This window comes from Thalassophryne amazonica, chromosome 20 (genome assembly GCF_902500255.1).
Source record: "Thalassophryne amazonica chromosome 20, fThaAma1.1, whole genome shotgun sequence".
NCBI lineage: Eukaryota > Metazoa > Chordata > Actinopteri > Batrachoidiformes > Batrachoididae > Thalassophryne > Thalassophryne amazonica.
The window spans coordinates 36,974,432-36,996,287 of NC_047122.1; the positions used below are offsets into that span (position 1 = coordinate 36,974,432).

A 21,856-nucleotide genomic window follows, 5' to 3' on the forward strand; every position below is an offset into this window, starting at 1 on the left:
AGGTGATGTGTGGGCAGGCTCGAGGATAGAAGACGTCTGTCCTGAGAAGAGCCGGAACCACACGATTTCCACCGCCACAGAACCCGGAGAATACTGGAGCCGCCAAGTCCCGAATTCCCAGGTGATCACCGTCCCCGACTGTCGGATCTGGTACTGCTGGTGAGGAGCACAAACAGTGAGATGTGGGTGTGTGCACACCCAGTAACAAAAACAGTCAGAAGGTGGAAAGTCACCTCCACCTCTAATCACACACACGTGCAGCTCCTGTTAACCACTTATCTGGTTTGGGTGTGAAGCGAAGCCGTCGCTGTTCACACCAAACGCCAATCCAGCAGATAAGGCACACCACAGGAAAACGGCTGCAAAAAGAGTTCAGACTATGACAGTTTTAGATACAGCAGAGAATATTACCTTCACAGGTAGATAATATCTCGGCAGCGAGGTGGAGATGACATCCGGCTTTTATGGAGTGATGAAATGAAGATGGGTGACAGCTGTCATGAGTTGATGTGTGACAGCTGTCACTCCCGGTTGTGTCCGTGGCGGCAGCGCCCTCTCATGCCTGAAGCCCGCACTTCAGGCAGGGCGCCCTCTGGTGGTGGGCCAGCAGTACCTCCTCTTCTGGCGGCCCACACAACACTTGTTCTACCATAAAAGGATGCCGAATCATTGAGGATTGATTCGCAAATTCCTCATTAGGTGCAATTAACTTTAACATAGTATATAATCACAAACAAATCTGAAACCTATTGTATGTGTTGAATTTTATTCCTAAATTTAGTTAAAGTTATGTTTAAATAACTGAACCTTTTTTGTACATTTTGCGGTAAATATGTACGGAATAATATATTTCCTAAATCAGTCATTACTGAGAAATGGAACTGGAATTGTCCATTTTACAGCTGGAGATTAAAAAGTGGAATTTGTCCTGCAGCTTTAATCACAGCTTTGGTGACCTTGGACACTAACAGATCATGTCTTTGTCTCTGACAGTCTAACATGAAGAGCCTGGAGCAGGAGTTGCATTGTTCAGTGTGTAAGGACATCGTAAAACAGCCTGTGGTTTTGCCATGTCAGCACAGTGTCTGCCTCATGTGTGCCTCCGAGGTCTTAGTGGCCAACGGCTACCCGCCTCCAGATCTCCCCCCAGAGCCAAACTCCCCGGCCTCGACTCCAAACACCCGCTCACCACGTCAGACTCGCAGGCCTGCCCCCAAAGCTGAGCAGCGGCCCCTTGACCGTGTGTTACGGGCAGGTATGTAGTAATTCTTCCTCTGGCTGAACTTTCTGCATGGTAAAAAATAACCTTTTACTTCCACCATGAAGGTTATGTTTATGTTTGTATGTATTTTTGTCTGTCCACCTATCAGGATATCTCAAAAGGACATAAACAAATTTAAGTTAAATTTGATGGACAGGTATGCCTTGTGTCAAGAAAAGGTTGTTTGGATTTTGGTGTTGATCCAGATCAAGAAGTCTATCTTACTTTTGACCTCTGATCTAGATTACTTTGATGCTGATCCTTCTGTTGATCTTTGATCCTGATTTCTTCAGCCCTCTCTTCTCAATAACTACTTTATCCCCTAGGAATCCTTTAGGATGTCTATCAAAAATTGGACACTTTTCCATATAGGATGGCAATAGTAATTCTCACAGCAGTTTGTTTAAAGGAATCCCGGAGAAATACCAATAGGAATCTTATCAGATTTTCCATCTGTAGCAATTCATATGAATCCAATCATACCATATCAAAGCCAAGCAGGATTCCTATATGAAAAATAAAATACTATAATCCTAGATTTCTATATGAAAAATAGAATCATGAAGGAACTCTAGATTATTTTGAATCCTACATGATTCCTACCTGATCTTTGTCATAGTATTCTTGTAGGACTATCAGGATTTAAGCTCGGGATCTGCATCGCGACTTTGATTCATTGGATTTTTGATGACAGGATCAAAGCAAGATATATAGAAAACAACAACAGTAACAGTAACAAAACATAATCACTTTGGTGATGTTTAAAGGTCAAAGATGAGTAATCACAAAAAGCTGAGTGATCAGGATCAAAGGTTAGAGATCAAAAGGCTAACCCTCTCACAATGAAAGAACAAAGAGCTAAAAATGTAAACAGACAACTTTTGGAGTTCGGTGGAAAATGCTGTATTACAAGTTCCGAACTTGCAATGCACTTTGACACGCTTTCGAAGAAGCTGAAGTCATGTGATTGACTGCTTTTATGAGTGAAACTATTTGCTCTTATTTATCTACATATGGAATAGTAAATAAACGTTGTTTTTGTGCACAGTCTAATGTTTAAATGTTCTCACGGTGATCTGTTCTTTTTGCATGTCCACATTTTCACTCTTCATTTCCCAGGATACGGGATGTCTCCGGGGCGACGGCGTAAGGAGGTCCCACCCTTGGTGATGATGTTCCCTTGTATCCCGTGTGGCCGAGATGTGGAGCTGGGAGAGAAAGGTCTCACCGACTGTCTGCGCAATCTCACGTTGGAGCGTATTGTGGAGAGGTATTCACCACACTGACTCAGTAACATTCAGTAGTTTTTATTTTCCATTTCATTTTTTCAAAATGGACCATCCATTTAAACTACAGATTTAAACTACAGGTTGTAATGCACCAAAAAAAAAAGGGGGGGGGGGGATTCTGTACTGTAAATGCAAAGACTTTGTGATAGGATAGTATCACTGTAATATTATCATCCGTTTAAGCTGACAAGTGCATAGGCCACGTGGAAGAAGCCTAAGAAGTTGCATACGAGTATTTGCTAAATTTTCCAACTTCCCTTGATGTCATCATGTCATATCATTGACATCAGAGATGTGATACATTTGTTAGCCTCAGGAGAGCAGCATCTCTGCAGAAAATGTGTTTCGATATCTGATGTAGTCCCCAAGGGCCCCTTTACACAGTGCGAATTTGGTCGAAGTGCGCATGACGCAGGAACCGTATGCAAAACGTGTAAAATCGTAGCTGCTTCCAACACCTCGTACACTTGTTGCTACAACTATTTGAGCACACCAGCAGCTGAAAGACAGCGTATGCACCAGAGGTGGGACGAAGTCACTGTCACGTCATTCTTATGTCATGAATTGACAAGTCTCAAGTCAGCTTGCAAACAACTGGTGGTCATTATGATGTGGGACTTGAATTGAGACTTGTGACTTGCCGATTCATGACTTGAGAGTGACTTGCTCATGACTTTGTCCCACCTCTGGTGTGCGCTGTGAGAGCCCATCGAACCCTCTTGCGGCAGATGTCGGCCAAATTCCAGCTGACACACACAAACATGTAACACCGCTCGTATGGCACTTAGTGTGAATGGCCACACATTTTCTATTATCACGAAAACAGTCAGCAGACAATCACTGTCAAGCTGGATGTGAAATTTGTCTAAGTGCCCCACGATTGTGGAGTTGCAAAAAGCCACACACATGTGGTATGTGTGTCGTGGCCCCCCACTGCTCCCTCCAACACATCTGGCGTGGCGGGGGGGGGGCACACTTCCATAAGATTCTTATATATGTACAGATCTGATCACATGGGGCCGGACAGCAAGGTCTGATCACACACAGCACAGGGAGGGCCTGACAGCTGATCACAGCTGGATGGCAGCTCAGTGCACACATTACAAACACAGACACCACCGCCAGGACAGTTCTATAAATAATTACAACAATACCGACATACCCAATTACATAATAAAGAATGAAAATGAATGACCACATAACACAGAGTGACACGTTGGTCTGGGTGTTGAATGGACGTGGGGGGGGGGGGTGTCTGCACACAGCCGCGACTGTAAAGATCTCTGCTCCTGGATGTCCCAGCTTGAGAACACGTCCCGTGTTTGGAAGTACATGAACTGACAACATTCCTCCGTGAGGTGCGTGTCTCTGCCTGCTGTCCTCATGTTTAAATATAGAAAACATCTTTCGCCTTTGTGCTGGGCTGCAGCACCCGGACACAGCGCATCTCCATGTCTTTGTTGATTTCAGGCATTTTTCCACAATGATTACAGGCCAGTAATGGGAGCACAGTGGTAATGTTTCTGTCTGTTAATCAGAGCTTATGGGTTTGAAGCCTGTAAGCAACATTTTTTTAAACCAGGGTTATTTAACCACGGGGTTCTGTATTGCATCCCCCTTTTATATCAACCCAGTGATATTCACTAATTATACAGCTGGTTTTTATGTTATTGTTCTCCACATCAGCAGCGTGATGTGGTGCATCTGCTTGCACTGTGTTCCTGTTCGAAAGACACTGTTGCGTGCACAAACCATCGCACCGGGATCGTGCACGCCTGCCTGTCGGCTTGATGTTCACGTGGTTCACTCATATGAGCTGTTTCACTGTGAGTCGCCCTGAGTTGTAGTTATTCGTACTAAGGGGACCTATGATATGGTCGTTAATGTATTTCAGACAGTGACCTCTAATTTGACCTTTTTCTTTGATATATGACCTTGATGTGACCTGTTTTGCAAGGGAAAGTTGTGCTGAGTTTATCCACAAAATTTGATTGAAATTGCTCTTGGCATTTTGAAGATATCCCCATGCATTACTGACTATTCGCCCCAGAATTGGCCTTGACCTTTGACTGAAGATGTTGACATAACCTGCTCTGTGTTGTGAGAGAATGATCCACTGAGTTTGTCCAACAAGTTTTGGACAAATTGTTCATTCCATTTTGAAGATATCACCATGTATTTTAGACTGTGACCTGGGAATTTACCTTAACCTTTGGCCAATGACTTGGGCATGACCTATGGTACGAAAGGACGACCCACTGAGTTTGTCCACCAAGTTTGATTGAAAATCCGTTTTGTGTTTTGTATGTCTGTCTGCACATAGACAGACAGACAAGGCTATTTCATTAGCCTAGAGGTTACACATATTGATTAAAAATTAGTTTGAACACACTAATAGTATGGAACTGCTGGAAATTCATGTATTTTGTAGATATCCTGCTGCCAAATAAACTAAGTAGGCTGAAAATTCTTTCTGATCTACACTGAAACACTTACTTTTTTTTTTACTCTCTGTTCCCTGACTCAAATGTGACTATCAGGTACCGACACACGGTGAGCCTGGGCAGTGTGGCTGTGATGTGCCAGTTCTGTAAACCTCGTCACACTCTGGAGGCCACTAAGGGATGTGCCGATTGCAGGGCCAATTTTTGTAACGAGTGCTTCAAGCTCTACCACCCATGGGGGACGCCGCGCGCTCAGCACGAACACATCCTGCCCACGCTGAACTTCAGGCCAAAGGTCAGTCTTTGGTAACTGGCACATTGTTAATGACAACATCCATCCATCCATTTTCTAAACCCGCTAATTTCAGTTAGGGGTCATGCGTGGGGTGAGGTCGGGGGCTGGAGCCTATCCCTGCAGTACACCCTGGACACGCCTCTGAGATGCTAAACTTAATTTTATGATTTTCAAAAAAAGAGATTATTACATATATTAAAGAAATTAGTAATTACACAAACTATAGAAATAATTCTATTACATTAATACATTTTAAGTTAGAAGATTTGTACTTACTTTTTTGCTTCCTTGAAATGACAGATCTGTGTGTGTGTCAAAGCAGTGTGTACACAAAAAGTCTGATATTTTCAGAGTAAATTTGGGCTTTGTCCTAGATGGCCCATTGCAGCAGACATTAATGAGAAATCCAATCATTTTTGTCAGATAATTTGTTTTGTTTACATTTTGTTGCAGAAATTAAAGATTAAGTTTTGAAAGCTACACTGTTTTATGGCTGGTAACAACTCTGCAGTAACTAATATCAAATGCCACATTAATGTTACATTTGCACTGCACTTTAATCTGTGGCCCATTCAGTATATAAGAATTTTAAGAAATTATCCAGCAAAAATAATCTAATCTGATTTCTCATTATGGCCCATCTCGGACATGGCCCAAATCTGAACAGAAAATATCAGACTTATTTATTTATTTTTTTTGTTATAAATTCTTTATTAACTTAGGGCTGACTTTACATTCAGTTAGGGTTTGTTTTTAATTATCCTTTTAGTCTTTGCCAGCTCACTTCCATTTTCAGTTAGCTTTATCATCTGTTAGCTATATATTCAGTTGTCTTTATTAACATAGTTTTAGAATAGGGCACTTTCATTTAGCTTATATTCTGTTAACTTGATATTCAATAAATTTGACAACTACATAGTTTATATTCAGCTATATTTCAGTTCTGTTAGCTTTGTTTCACTTAGTTTTAATGTTCAGTTAGCTTCATGCTATGTTAGCTTTATATTCAGTTAGCTCAATAGTGAAGTTATTATTCAATGGGTTTTAGACTCAGTGGCTTTATATTCTTATAGACTGAACATGTTTTTAGTCATCTTAGGTCATTTAGTTGGATTAGTTAGGTTTGTTAGCCTTATATTCTGAGCAGTTTGTTTTCAAATAATATTAGATTCAGTTAACGTAGCCTAATATTCAAGTAGTTTAATGTAATATGGGTGTCTTTCTTAGGTTTTGATCTGTCCGGAGCACGACCAGGAGAAACTACAGTTCTATTGTCGGTCCTGCCAGCGGCTGTTGTGTCCTCTCTGCAAATTACGGCGTATTCACACCGGACACAAAATCCTGCCAGTGGCACAAGCATATCAAGCCCTGAAGGTAGGATTCTGGTCTCCTAAAATCTTTCTGTAAAATTAAAGGATTTAGTTGTAGTCTTAAAAATGTAGGTTAAATATTAAACTACACCAATATGTGAGCAATGTTAAGTCTTACATTTTTATTACACTGTAAAATGTAGTTTTGTGGTAATTCTTCAATGTTTTGTTTAAAGTACACAGTACTTACAGGTGACTCTGTTACCACAGGAGTTGGACTACCACACAATAGATCTGGGTTCAGTTCCAGGTTTGGCAAGACACTCGATCTGCCTCAGTCCACCCAGCTGTAAATGGGTACCAGCCTGAGCTGGGGAAGTAACCTGAGATGGACTGACAATGCCTCCATCAGGGGGAGTTGTAGACTCTCATCCACTTCATGCTACGTATATGGAGACAAGCAACAGCCCAGTGCGCCTCAGGGTCTATATAGGACTAATTTCCTCACATATGTCAATACACATGAAAATAATTCAATATTGGATTCTAAGTATTTTGAAAGAAATTAAAGTTTTGTTTACTGTGCACTAAATCTATCTGGATATGTTCTACACAACATAAATTTTTTACATATATCACAAACAGGTTAACAGTGCAGTCAGTGGACGTGAGCAACATTAATGAAATGCCGTGCTCAATAATTAAAACTATTTGCTGTGTAATTGTTGTCTGCATGGTGCGTTTTTGTATTTCTTGACAGGAGAAGATTACAAAGGAAATGAACTACATTCTGTCTAACCAGGAGACAGTTTTGGCTCAGATTAACCAACTGGAGAGTTCCATCACTCAGACTGAGGTGACTGTGGCCAGACAGGAATTTGTGAATAGTCTAGCATTTTATTTTCCATTAATGCAGCTTTTTATTATTTAGTTATTTTAAGTTCATAAGATCAACTGCATTACCAGAATGTAACTTGGTTTGTGAAAATACAACAAAGGCTTGAGTCGCTATCTAGATATTGCTAGCTAACAAGCCACATTTTGTCCCCTTATTCAGTTGGAACCACTTAAGTTGGTTCCACTCTTCCAGCCAGTGCAAAGGAGTCGGCATCGGGTCATTTGGTCACGTGACAGTCAGGATTCTGAAATTTTGCTGATTGGCTGAGACACGCCATTCTGATTGGCTGCAGCCTTTATTTACAACGTAGCATTGGCACCACAGTCTCTGGAGGAGTGGAACCAACTTACATTTTTGGTGGTTACGCCACAGCCAATCACAGAGCATGGCGTGATACCCAATAGCGGCCGACGTATCAGATGGACCAATCACAGCCATGTTTTCAAAAACACGCTACCAGTCTCTTTGTATAAGAGACTATGGTACCAGTGCTAGGACCACCGAGCTAGCAAACTAGCTAACATTAATACTGTGAGAAAACACTCCAGTCAAAGTCAACAAAGATTTGTATGGTGCTGTCCAAACTCAGTAAAATTAGCAAGCTAAAACAAAAGTAGTTTTAATTAGCTATGGAACATGACTTGGCTAGCATTACTATTAGCTAATTTGCAGACCCTTGTTTCAGTGATCACTGCCACTGCTTCCGTCATTGCTTGAAGGTCTCAACTGCTCATGAACCTTGATTTTTCCAATTGTAGTCTTCATCCATCGTTCTTTCTCCTTTCATTTCTCCTTTTGTTTTTCCTTGCTGTGAAAGAGGCAGCAGTGCTAACCAATAAGCCACTGTGCTGCCCATCTCCAATCAATGCATGGACAGAAAAACATTCTTCACACAATGTATCAACTTTATGTAGAAAAACAACATTTTTGGGAAAATTGTGGTTGGATTTTTACAGCTCTCAAAAAAATTACTGTTATTTTCAACTAAATATTGATGCAAACAGGGCCTCAGTTCTGGTTCTGAATGGTAAGGTCCATGTAAGCACTGAACACTGTTGGAGCCAGAACACATCCCTGAGGAACGCCAGCATTTCAAATCTGATTCTGCCCTGGCTCCGCACAGCACTCACTCGCTGGCTGGCTGTGATTTTCATCAACTTACTGGGGATTCCAGTGAATTACAAGATATGGTTTTAAAATGTATTTCGTATTACATGTTTTGATGAAGCGTGCCTCACTAATCTGTCTATCCTGCACTTGTGAGGTCAGAGACATTCGTTAGCAGTTAACCACCTTCGTAAATAACTTTGCTGAAAGCAGCGAGGAACATGTCTGAGTCAGTACGTGACCATCACCAGGGTGGCCCGTTAGTTTGTGCATGTTTGAAGTCATCAGTCTGTGTTCTTCACCTCCAGGTAAACAGCGTGTCGGCCAGAGAGCAGCTGGCTCAGAGCATTAGGGATCTGACAGCTGCGCTAGCCGAGCGCCACGCCTCCCTGATGCAGGCGCTGGAGGCGGCGCGGCAGAAACGAGGCGAGGCCCTGGCAGCCCAAGTAGCAGAGAGGCGAGGCTTGATGGAACATGCTGGCCTCATGGCATTTACCCAAGAGCTGCTGAAAGAAACAGACCCGCCCTGCTTTGTGCAGGCGGCTCGCCAGATCCACAACAGGTTTTGTCTGTTTATCTTTGGCGTTGCCGTCCGTTTTGACTGAACAGGTTTAACTTTTTATTTTTTCAGGTTGAGTATTGTTTGGTTTCCTTTCTTCTTAAGACGGGTTATTAAGAGCTTTAAAACTTACTCAGCTATTGTCCTATCTGTAACTTTCTCCAGAAGATGGCGCTGTTAGGACAATAATGTAATTGGCTCTTGGTGTCTTGTCGAAATTTAAGTGTGTAGAAATGCATGCAAGTTTTTTGATGGTATATTACATTACGCAGAATTCAACATGCAAAATCATTTGCTTTCTGCATTAAATTAACATAAGTTGAAAGATACTGGTGGTATTCAGCTGTTAGATATTTATCTTAGAAATTTGAAAAAAATGAAACGGCATTGCTAAGTTATTATTGAAAGGAGTCATTTCATTGGGTTCAGAGGTTACTACATGAATTTTTCAGTATTTCAATAAATTTCTCAATAGGAGCAAATATAAACTTGGCATCTCTGAGTACTTTAAGGCCAAAATCTGTGATTTTCTTTTTTAAAATTGTTTGACTGTTATTCATAAATATCTCCCTTTTTAATTAATCCTTCATTCCTTTTACATTATGTCCTTTAGTGCTGTAACACTACAAATGTTTCTGCCATAGAATTAACAAAGGATTACCTTTTTTAACACTTCAGTTTCTGACAGAGTTTTATTAGTGTGTCTAGAAATTTGGATACCACATATAATTTGCCACCAAAATTAAATTCAACTGATTCCTCTGCTCCATAGTCAGATGGAATATAGTGTGCAACGTTTAATTTATTTATTTTGCACATTTTAAAAATTTGTCCTCTTAAAAAACCCCACACACAATTCCCTTTCAATTAAATTAGGCAAAATGCAATGTAATATGACTTATATATTTGCATATTTTCAGGTTACTACAATCCCTGGCAAAAATTATGGAATCACCGCCCTCGGAGGATGTTCATTCAGTTGTTTAATTTTGTAGAAAAAAAGCAGATCACAGACATGACACAAAACTAAAGTCATTTCAAATGGCAACTTTCTGGCTTTAAGAAACACTATAAGAAATCAAGAAAAAAAGATTGTGGCAGTCAGTAACGGTTACTTTTTTAGACCAAGCAGAGGAAAAAAATATGGAATCACTCAATTCTGAGGAAAAAATGATGGAATCACCCTGTAAATTTTCAACCCCAAAACTAACACCTGCATCATATCAGATCTGCTCATTAGTCTGCATCTAAAAAGGAGTGAACACACCTTGGAGAGCTGTTGCACCAAGTGGACTGACATGAATCATGGCTCCAACACGAGAGATGTCAATTGAAACAAAGGAGAGGATTATCAAACTGTTAAAAGAGAGTAAATCATCACGCAATGTTGCAAAAGATGTTGGTTGTTCACAGTTAGCTGTGTCTAAACTCTGGACCAAATACAAACAACATGGGAAGGTTGTTAAAGGCAAACATACTGATAGACCAAGGAAGACATCAAAGCATCAAGACAGAAAACTTAAAGCAATATGTCTCAAAAATCGAAAAATGTACAACAAAACAAATGAGGAACGAATGGGAGGAAACTGGAGTCAACGTCTGTGACCGAACTGTAAGAAACCGCCTAAAGGAAATGGGATTTACATACAGAAAAGCTAAACGAAAGGCATCATTAACACCTAAACAGAAAAAAACAAGGTTACAATGGGCTAAGGAAAAGCAATTGTGGACTGTAGATGACTGGATGAAAGTCATATTCAGTGATGAATCTCGAATCTGCATTGGGCAAGGTGATGATGCTGGAACTTTTGTTTGGTGCCTTTCCAATGAGATTTATAAAGCTGACTGCCTGAAGAGAACATGTAAATTTCCACAGTCATTGATGATATGGGGCTGCATATCAGGTAAAGGCACTGGGGAGATGGCTGTCATTACATCATCAATAAATGCACAAGTTTATGTTGATATTTTGGACAATTGAAAGGATGTTTGGGGATGATGAAATCATTTTTCAAGATGATAATGCATCTTGCCATAGAGCAAAAACTGCAAAAACATTCCTTGCAAAAAGACACATAGGGTCAATGTCATGGCATAGGGTCAATGTCAATGAGCAGATCTGATTTGATGCAGGTGTTAATTTGGGGGATGAAAATCTACAGGGTGATTCCATAATTTTTTCCTCAGAATTGAGTGATTCCATATTTTTTCCTCTGCTTGGTCTAAAAAAGTAACCGTTACTGACTGCCACATTCTTTTTTTCTTGATTTCTTATAGTGTTTCTTAAAGCCAGAAAGTTGCCATTTGAAATGACTTTAGTTTTGTGTCATGTCTGTGATCTGCTTTTTTTTCTACAAAATTAAACAACTGAATGAATATCCTCTGAGGCCGGTGATTCCATAATTTTTTGCCAGGGGTTGTACATACACTATAATAGGGATGTGTTTTTTGATGTCCAACATGATATGAATACTAGAACCTTTCAGTATCTAAGTTCCCTGTTATGTACTTTGCACATTTCATCTGACAAAACCTCAAGTTAAAATGTGAAATTTTCTGCTCCCCTGAAGGAAAAACAAACAAAACCCACAACATGACTCATATGTCTAATAGAAAGCTCAGACTGGATTTTGTTTTTACCCGAGGCCAAAATATGGCCATCGGGTATTGCAAAGGCTTTTTGTCTGCCCGTCCAATGTTACAAACAGGCCCAGTCCCCCCTAACCGTTATAACTGGTCCGCTGTACCAATAAAGATCACAGCTTTGACCCCCTAAAACAAACAAGCAAGCAAACATAACACTTTTGTTTTATTTTAAATTTTCATCCTCATTTCCACACCAGGAGCAACATTTGGGAGTAAATCCTAACGGCTCGTCAGCTCACCTGAGCTGAAGCGGGATCCAAAGGCGAATCCGCACCTGAAAACCACCGAGACATAACAGCCAGGAGCACACAGCAATCGTAAAGTCCCAAAGTTCTTCACTTTACTCCAGCAATACACACGGAGACAAAAAAAAAAAAAAAAAGTAATCCAAATGTCAGTGGGGTTTCTGTTTCCTCCAAAATGAACAGCACTTTGATACATCCACGGGCGACCCAAGCCATTAAATTTGGCAATGCTGATTGGCCAAATATTTATTATATTTCCTTAGCAACGTACACAATTGGTCATTTCTCTGACTTCAAGGGGCAGATGAGTGAGCGCCCAAGAAGAGAAATGATACGTTCTGTGCTTCTGTTGAATGAGAGTCAGTTGTTGGAAATGTTGTTTTAATAATTCAGATTACATGTAGGCACATACAATTAAGTAAAACTGACATTGAAAAAAAAAAATATACTCAACAAAAATATAAACGCAACACTTTTGGTTTTGCTCCCATTTTGTATGAGATGAACTCAAAGATCTAAAACTTTTTCCACATACACAATATCACCATTTCCCTCAAATATTGTTCACAAACCAGTCTAAATCTGTGATAGTGAGCACTTCTCCTTTGCTGAGATAATCCATCCCACCTCACAGGTGTGCCATATCAAGATGCTGATTAGACACCATGATTAGTGCACAGGTGTGCCTTAGACTGTCCACAATAAAAGGCCACTCTGAAAGGTACAGTTTTGTTTTATTGGGGGGGGGGGGGGGTACCAGTCAGTATCTGGTGTGACCACCATTTGCCTCATGCAGTGCAACACATCTCCTTCGCATCATCCATGAAGAGAACACCTCTCCAACGTGCCAAATGCCAGCAAATGTGAGCATTTGCCCACTCAAGTCGGTTACGACGACGAACTGGAGTCAGGTCGAGACCCCGATGAGGACGACGAGCATGCAGATGAGCTTCCCTGAGACAGTTTCTGACAGTTTGTGCAGAAATTCTTTGGTTATGCAAACCGATTGTTTCAGCAGCTGTCCGAGTGGCTGGTCTCAGACGATCTTGGAGGTGAACATGCTGGATGTGGAGGTCCTGGGCTGGTGTGGTTACATGTGGTGTGCGGTTGTGAGGCTGGTTGGATGTACTGCCAAATTCTCTGAAACGCCTTTGGAGACGGCTTATGGTAGAGAAATGAACATTCAATACACAAGCAACAGCTCTGGTTGACATTCCTGCTGTCAGCATGCCAATTGCACGCTCCCTCAAATCTTGCGACATCTGTGGCATTGTGCTGTGTGATAAAACTGCACCTTTCAGAGTGGCCTTTTATTGTGGGCAGTCTAAGGCACACCTGTGCACTAATCATGGTGTCTAATCAGCATCTTGATATGGCACACCTGTGAGATGGGATGGATTATCTCAGCAAAGGAGAAGTGCTCACTATCACAGATTTAGACTGGTTTGTGAACAATATTTGAGGGAAATGGTGATATTGTGTATGTGGAAAAAGTTTTAGATCTTTGAGTTCATCTCATACAAAATGGGAGCAAAACCAAAAGTGTTGCGTTTATATTTTTGCTGAGTGTATATACATTTTATCTTTTTTTTCCCTTCCGCATCTGGAAGGGCAGTGCCCCAGTGCCCCTATGGGCCAGCCGCCACTGGGTGCGGATCTCGGGGTGGGAGCTTGTTCCACAGTCTGGGTGCGGCCACAGAGAAAGCCCGGTCTCCCCAGTGGCAGTATCTGGACCTCAGAACCTCTAGCACACACTGGTTAGAAGATCTCAAAACTCTGGTTTGGTCCCGAAGTGTCTTTTTAAATCAAATGGCACCTCTTTCCAAACATTGTAATACAAACAAACTACAATCGACTAAAACGTGTTTTTCCCTGTCTGAAAGGAAATGCTTTTGTCAAAAAGACAGATTTTGTTTATTTCTGTTTATGTGCAGAGATCAAGGATCCACCATGTAGATTTTATTTAAGTCCAGAGATCAAGGATACAGTGACCAATTTCATATTTATTTACTTTAAGACTCAATAAAATGTTGTTGACATAGAAAACTTATAAAGTCTACTTTTAGTACACAGAAAATTCACAAGAGGTATCGATAAGGGAATCAATAAGCAGTGTTGTATAGTAACGAAGTAGAAATACTTCACTACTATAATTAAGTACTTTTTGGGAGACTTTGTACTTTACTTGAGTTTTTTTTAATTCAGCTTACTTTCACTTTTACTTCACTACATTTCCGACCTTAATTGCATACTTCTACTCTGATACATTTTCTATGCGCCATGCTGTTACTCGTTACAAAAAGAAAAGAAAAGGAAAAAAAAAAAAAAACACACGAAAAAGTCGTGTTTTCACCCAGAGACACCACTGATTACTAGCGACCGCAACGAAGTCAGGCCGATTTGTCATGAGGCATGTCCGGTAGGCTTTTTTTTGCAGTTGCACACTTGGGGGGTGTTTGTCAGGAAAATGATAATTTCTCTACATTGATTACAGACCTGCACCGGGTCTGTAATCAACTTTTCTGCAGCGCAGCTTTGCTTTGAACCTTGAACCAATCGAAGCAGTGATTCACAGGTCGAAGCAGTGCTTCGATCTACGATTCGCGGATTCATTGTTATTTTCCCTTTATCCTAATTTTTCCCCGCTAAAACCCTGAAGAGCATATGTCTGTGAGTAATATATAATATTTTTATGTTAAACCGACCTGTTATGGTCTTCTGAAAGAGTTGATAGATGTATTTTATAACTTAAAAACGGGACCGATGCTAACACTTTAGCATGTCTATGGCGTTTTCAGTGTTAAAGTTAGCATTAAGCTGTTCGCATCAGCACGTTTGTGTTGATTTGTTTTCTGTATAATTAATGGCTCAGCGTTTGTTGTCGTAAAAGAGTCAAATTGGAATTTTTAAATTTATTTTTATTAATATATTAATAATAATAGCAACAACAATAATAGTCTCCATAATAGACAGTAATAGTCAATAATAGACTAATAATGTTACAATACAATTTTAGAGAAAGAGACAAAAAGAACCTAATGAAACAAAACACAACAGAAAAGATAAAACTGTGTAACAATGAAAATAAATAAATCCATAACTGTTTCCTGTGAACACCTAGTGAGTAGCCTACTCTCGTTTAGGTTTTGAAACCTTGTTTCTGAAGTGTTTTTGTGTGATGTGCACAATTTTCAGTATTTTGACTAATACTACCAGTCATTTACAAGCCTAGATAAACTTTGTAATATCAAATAAAATCAGTCCGCTTTTGATTATTAACATTTACTTGTACTTTTACTTTCAATACTTGAGTACATTCAGTTGTACATTACTTGTCATACTTAAGTACAATAAATGCTAGATACTTTAAGACTTTTATTTGAGTAGCATTTCAGTCGGTGACTTGAACTTATACCAAAGTCATTTTTTAAATGGGTATCTGTACTTTTACTTAAGTGTGATTTTACTTTATACAACACTGTCGATAAGGAATCGGATCGATAAGCAGAATCGATAATGGCATCGATATCAATAAAATCTTATCGATGCCATCCCTAGACCTAAATAACATGGTGAGATGCTGAAGAACTTTACTCGTTCATGTCTGCGACATATACATATTAAGACATGCTGTTGGAACCTCAATTTCTCTGAGGGAGTCTTCCCAAGGAGTTAAATTTGTCTCGTTATTAATATGTGCAAATACACAGGGGGTGATCTACAACGATTCCTTGATTTGCAGAACGAACAAATGATTTGATTTGAACATGTATAAATTGTACGTAACACAATAGAAGCTTAATAAACAACTGCAAATTATAAAGAGCACAGTGCTCATACGGCCGAGGGTATTTTAGCATTGAGTTATATTTTAAATTTATAATATGTGATCCAGTAATTTTAGCCGATGTTGGACCAATACGAGCCGTAATATCAGATCGGCATCCTTCTACTTACAGCTAACCGTTCTGTCTTTATCAGTCTGTCTCATCTACGCTATACCGTGTTATACCCACAATGATAGAAGCATCATATTAACACCTGTTATTTTTTTTCCTCCCTTTGTTTCACCACCAGGTTGAATAAAGCGATTGATAATCTCCAGCATTTCTCTCTGGCTGCTGATCCGTCCTTCAGACACTTCCAGCTGGACGTCTCCAAAGAGTTGAAATTTCTCACAGAGCTGAACTTCATCCAGGGTGAGGATTAAAGGTGGAAGGGTGAGGGTGGAACAGGAGAAGCAGGTGCTTTTTGGTAGCTATGAGAGGAAGCCACGAGTTTCCACTTAAACTGTCTAATGAAGCGAAGACATCAAATTAAGTGAACAAGTGAATGTTAACATGACGGAATTCTACATTTCAAAATGCCGCTGCACAACTCTTGACAGGAACTCCAAAGTGAAACCATATATCTCCTGTGTTGGCCTCACTTCATTGGCTGCCTGTATGTTTTAGGGTACATTTTAAAATTCTTATGTCTGTTTTTAAATCTCTTCACAGTAGGGGAAACCGGGGCACAGTGAATCAGAATTTTGTTTTGTGGCAGCATAAACACATTATGCATAGGTTTAGGTCATTCTATTGTGGATTTAATACAGCAAGTTAGTGTTTATAAGGCTGTGTTATTTATTTCTCCCCAAAATATAAATTACAGGTGTTTAAAATCGATTTTTAAATCGATTTTAAACACCTGTAATTTACATTGTAATTTACACTGTGCCCCGTGAATTAGTGTATGGGGCACAGTGAATCAACTTATAATATAATGAAAAAAACACTTGATTATAAAGATTTCTTCTTCATTATTAAATATATGCTGATGCATATACAAACTATAATCCAGCAAACCAGCTACGTATGTAATGTGTGAGTGTCTTATATAGTGATATAAGTCCTTTAGAATCTATTATAAACTCTCATAATTTCTGTTCAAATGTGAAAACAGTTGTTTATGTACACAAATTATAGAAATAATTCATGGAAAAATAAATGTATAAGCTTCAACAAGTAATATTTGTCATCCACTTGATACTGGGGCTTAGTAAATCACTTTATAAACTGACTCACTGTGCACATGCACCCGGGTCACATTCACTGTGCTTGGGGACATGTTACTACGTAACACCGAAGGATCACAACTTCTACAACACGTTAGAATAGGCAGACGATCTGCGATGTCCCCAAGTAATCCCAGCATGCACCGCGCCAAATCCAAAATGGAGGTATCTGTGAAACGGTCTATTCATCTAAATTTTGCTATTTCCAGAGTAGGGGGGGGGGGGAAGCAAGTAAGATGGCTATTCAGCGCATCGTTCCTTCCCGTTTAATCTTGAATAGTAAATCAGAACATGTTTTGAAGCATTGTAGTAAGTTCCTGGACCATTGTTTTCATTCTTAAACAATCTTGGTATACATAGTTGTTACGATCTTCATCAGCAGCAGATCTGAAATCGGGATCCAATTTATTGAAGCCTTCAAAAATTTTTGAACACTTTGAAAAATTTCATCCTGATTCTTGAAATCATTGATATTTTGTGGTAACTTAAAAATATGGCAGAACTGCTGCAAATATATATGTAGTGTGCCCGGTTTCCCCTATTGCCCCACCATACCTCTCTGAGTTTCTTCATCCTTTTGTACCATGTCGGTCTCTTTGGTCAGCTGACCAGCTGCTCCTGGAAGAACCGAGATCCAAAATGAAGCTCAGAGGGGACGGGACCTTCTCTGTTGCTGCTCCTAAACTATGGAACAGCTTGCCTTTGTTTGTGAAAGAGGCCCCTTCACTGCCCATTTTAAAAGTTCGCTCAAAAAACAATTTTTTCTCCTTGACTTTCCGCCCCAGTGAGACTTAGTTTTTAAATTTGACTTTTATTTATTTATTTAAATGTGTTTTAATAGATGTTTTAGTGTTCAGCACTTTGTGCCAGCACTGGCTGTGTTAAAGTACTTTATAAATAAAGTTGGTATTTAAGTGTGTCATTCTCAGACACTCCTCATTTAAACCGTTAACAGCTCCCTTTGCCCCGGTCATCGACACCCAGCGTACCCTGGCCTACGACCAGCTCTTCCTGTGCTGGCGCCTGTCCCAGGACTCCGCACCCGCCTGGCACTTCTCCGTCGAGTATCGCCGTCGGGGCGTGGTACCAGGAGGAGCGTCCCGAGGTGGCAGCAGAGGAGGTTTGTCTGCTGCCCGCTGGGGCTGGCAGCGATTGGATGAGGTGAGCGGGTCCAGCACTGTGATTGACAGATTGGAGATGGACAGTGTGTACGTCCTGCGGGTGAGAGGCTGCAACAAGGCGGGTTATGGAGAGTATAGCGAGGAGGTGTACCTACACACCCCACCCGCACCAGGTGAGAACACACACCGGACCGTTGGGTTATGACTTGCTGTATAAATCGGATCCCCTATTTCCCCCCAGTGACCAGTACTTAATGAAGGACTTCAAAATTAAAGAGTTGCAAGAAGAAAAACATAGAGATAAAAGGGTGATAAAGTAGCCCAAAAAGGACGTACTTACTCCACCGTTTGCAGTACAACCACAAGACTGAAGAAAAAGAAGAGTAATATGTGGTTCGTCCCCTTTACACTTTCTCCTGGTTGCTAGTGCAGGCTAGCTAGTATGAACCTTCATCACCAAAGAAGCCAAAAAACACAATGACATAATGCAATCTGCAATCTCACCACTAGATGGCACTATATACTATTTTTAGCAGTGTATATTTAAAAATGTCTTGGTTTTATGCATTTCTATTCCTGTCCTCCATGAATGTGCACAAGAACTGTTCTGATATATTATGGAAGACCTGCTGTCACCTCAGAACCATTCATCTCCTCACGCCTATTATTTATCAGTTGAAGCATTAGAATGTTCACATGAAGAAACAATTAATAATCCATTGTCTTTCTTTTCTGCCACTCCCATCTGCTTTTTTTCACATTGTTCCACTTTGAACGTACTCTCACTTTCTTGCTTTTTATTTCCTCATCTATTATTTCACAGCTTTGTCATCCTCTCCTGCGCTACGCCCATGCAGCCAACCACTGTTCCTTCTAGTAAATGTAAGAAAATGCATCTGTCTCTGCTGCATTCTGCTCCCGTAACCATGGCGTTTGCGGTTTGTTAAGACATCAGCCTTAACGGCATGGATCGGGTTCAGATCCAGGGCTTTTCATAGTTGACTGGAGTAGTTAGTGTTCTCCTTGTGTCTTCGTAGGCCTTTTTTCCCCTCCTGCTGTCGTGTACGAACCTCCTGTGGAAAAGCTGCACTGCCTGCTGTCAGGGCTTCTTTTTGATACCTTATGCTTTTTAACCTAATATTTATACAGTGGCATGAAGATGTTTGGGCACCCTTGGGATTTTACATTTAATCATTTTTCTCTAATAACAACAACAATAATAATTAAAATTTATAAAATGATACACTTTAAACTCATAGTAAAACCAAATCTATCCTGTATAACATGAGATAAATTAAATAGAAATATTAAAGCTAAAGTAATGGAGTGAATAAGCATGGATGCTCTTTAGTACAACAACTAAAAAAATTTTTTAACAGGTGTTTTTTTTCTTTAGATGAGCTGCCTGAACATTTCCAAGCCACTGAATGTCTTTGACTTTATTTATATCCATCATTAATTAAGAAATATAAACAGTCTGGTACTTTGTGAAAAATCTGTCTGGACAAGGCACTTCTCAAAAAAAATGTGCTTGAAGGGGATGGGTGAGGGAAGCCACCAAGAAACCCATTACAGCAGAAAAACAGTTACAGGTTTCTGTGACTGTGATTGTACAGACAGGACACATTTTTTCATCACCAGTTACAGCTTGATGGTAGAGTTAGAACAGAAGAGTTTTCAAAAAAAAAAGGAAAAAAAAAAAGAGAGAAATTTCAGCTACAATTTGCCAGAAGACACATGGACACCTACATTTGACCTGTTTTTTTTTTTTTTTTTATCACATTTCTCTGTTCCGCTCTACCATGTAGCCATGACTAGTGATGCAACATATATATAAGATACATGATGCAGTTTCTCCCGTTGCATCGACAGAAGCCTATACTCAGAGGTGTCATGGGTGTCTTGGTGGCTTCCCTCAGTAGTCATCCTCTCGCATGGTCATTCAGCGTTTGAGACCTGCCTACTCCACACAGATTTACCATACTATCTGTATTTATTCATTACTGACTTAAATGAAGTCCAAGACATATTTTAGTGACTTAGAAATGTTCATGTATCTGTCACTTGAGTTGTGTAAAGAAAATTGCCAGTAAAGTGGTGATTTATTTGTTAAACTAAAGAGTTTCCATATATATGAATAATTTTGCTTTGACATTTTTATGTAATTTATATCTTGTAGAAATCTGTGCTCACTGTGAATTTAAATGGCATCACTTTTAATAGAGAGAAGCCTGAATTTGATAGTTTTTTTATTTTGTTTTGTTTTAAATTTGATGCCATTAAAAAACTGAACGTGTGTAAAAGCCCAGGGGCTCGTGTTTTTCATGTTCCTCTAGATGTGTGTTATATGTCTTTCCTCTTCTTTTGATGGGAGAAGGTGCATGTTTGTTGTTCTTCCTCTTTGCTGCTTCTCCTCATTGATCTTCTCCTTAATGCTTTGATCTGTTAATCTGGGCCACTTGCCTTTCCTTCTATTTCCTCCCTGCGTCCTCTATCGCTTTGAAAAAACCCTGGATGTCTTTTTTGGGTCTTATTCTCTCTACCCACATGTCTCCTTCTCTACTCCCTTTTCTGTGTGCTCTGTCCTTTCCTTTGCCACTCCCCCCGGTCGTCTCTCCTTGTCTCCTAACAGTGTTGAACTTCTACCTGGACTCTCGCTGGGGTCTCCACGCCGACCGCCTGGTGGTCAGTAAGGAGCAGCGGTGCGCCCGCAGCGTCCCTGGTCTCTCTCTACTGCAGGCCGCTGACCACGCCCTCACCTCCTGTCACCTGACCTCTGACCTCCTGGTCGGGGACGTGGCTATTACGCAGGGGCGACACTACTGGGCGTGTTCTGTGGAGCCCGGGTCTTACTTGGTGAAGGTGAGTCAAAACTGTTATGGAGTATATGGAATATAAAAGGACTTAAAAAGATATAAAGTATTACTTTTGCTGTTTCATTAGAATAAAATCAATTTTATTAAATCTGAGAAGGATTTAATATTTTCTCTAGTGTGTACTGGTATTGGTTTGAGTAATTTTAATGTTGGAGGGGCGGGCTTTGAGTAATTTTAATGTTGGAGGGCGTGGCTCTGAGTAATTTTAATATTGGAGGGGCGGGGCTTTGAGTATTTCTAATGTTGGAGGGGCGAGGCTTTGAGTAATTTTAATGAAGGAGGGGCTGGGCTTTGAGTCATTTTAATGTTGAGGTGGGGCTTTGAGTAATTTAAATGTTGGAGGGGCGGGGCTTTGAGTAATTTTAATATTGGAGGGGTGGGGCTTTGAGTAATTTTAATGTTGGAGGGGCAGGTCTTTGAGTAATTTTAATGTTGGAGGGGCAGGTCTTTGAATAATTTTAATGTTGGAGGGGTGGGGCTTTGAGTAATTTTAATGTTGGAGGGGTGGGGCTTTGAGTAATTTTAATGTTGGAGGGGCGGGGCTTTGAGTAATTTAATATTGGAGGGGCGGGGCTTTGAGTAATTTTAATGTTGGAGGGGTGGGGCTTTGAGTAATTTTAATGTTGGAGGGGTGGGGCTTTGAGTAATTTTAATGTTGGAGGGGCGGGGCTTTGAGTAATTTTAATATTGGAGGGGTGGGGCTTTGAGTAATTTTAATGTTGGAGGGGCAGGTCTTTGAGTAATTTAAA

General features: G+C 40.3%; 1 protein-coding gene across 2 annotated transcripts in view; it reads left to right on the forward strand.

Moving 5' to 3' along the window:
- The window catches only part of trim46b (tripartite motif containing 46b), a 34,099-nt gene that overhangs the window by 6,805 nt on the left and 5,438 nt on the right, over positions 1-21,856 (forward strand). For both annotated transcript variants that reach the window (XM_034160557.1, XM_034160556.1), the window contains exons 2-10: positions 994-1,255; positions 2,381-2,531; positions 5,091-5,289; positions 6,517-6,663; positions 7,360-7,455; positions 8,913-9,166; positions 16,132-16,253; positions 18,066-18,404; positions 20,864-21,093. In XM_034160557.1, coding sequence (XP_034016448.1) covers positions 994-1,255; positions 2,381-2,531; positions 5,091-5,289; positions 6,517-6,663; positions 7,360-7,455; positions 8,913-9,166; positions 16,132-16,253; positions 18,066-18,404; positions 20,864-21,093 — 1,800 coding nt within the window. The remainder of the gene's footprint in view (positions 1-993; positions 1,256-2,380; positions 2,532-5,090; positions 5,290-6,516; positions 6,664-7,359; positions 7,456-8,912; positions 9,167-16,131; positions 16,254-18,065; positions 18,405-20,863; positions 21,094-21,856) is intronic.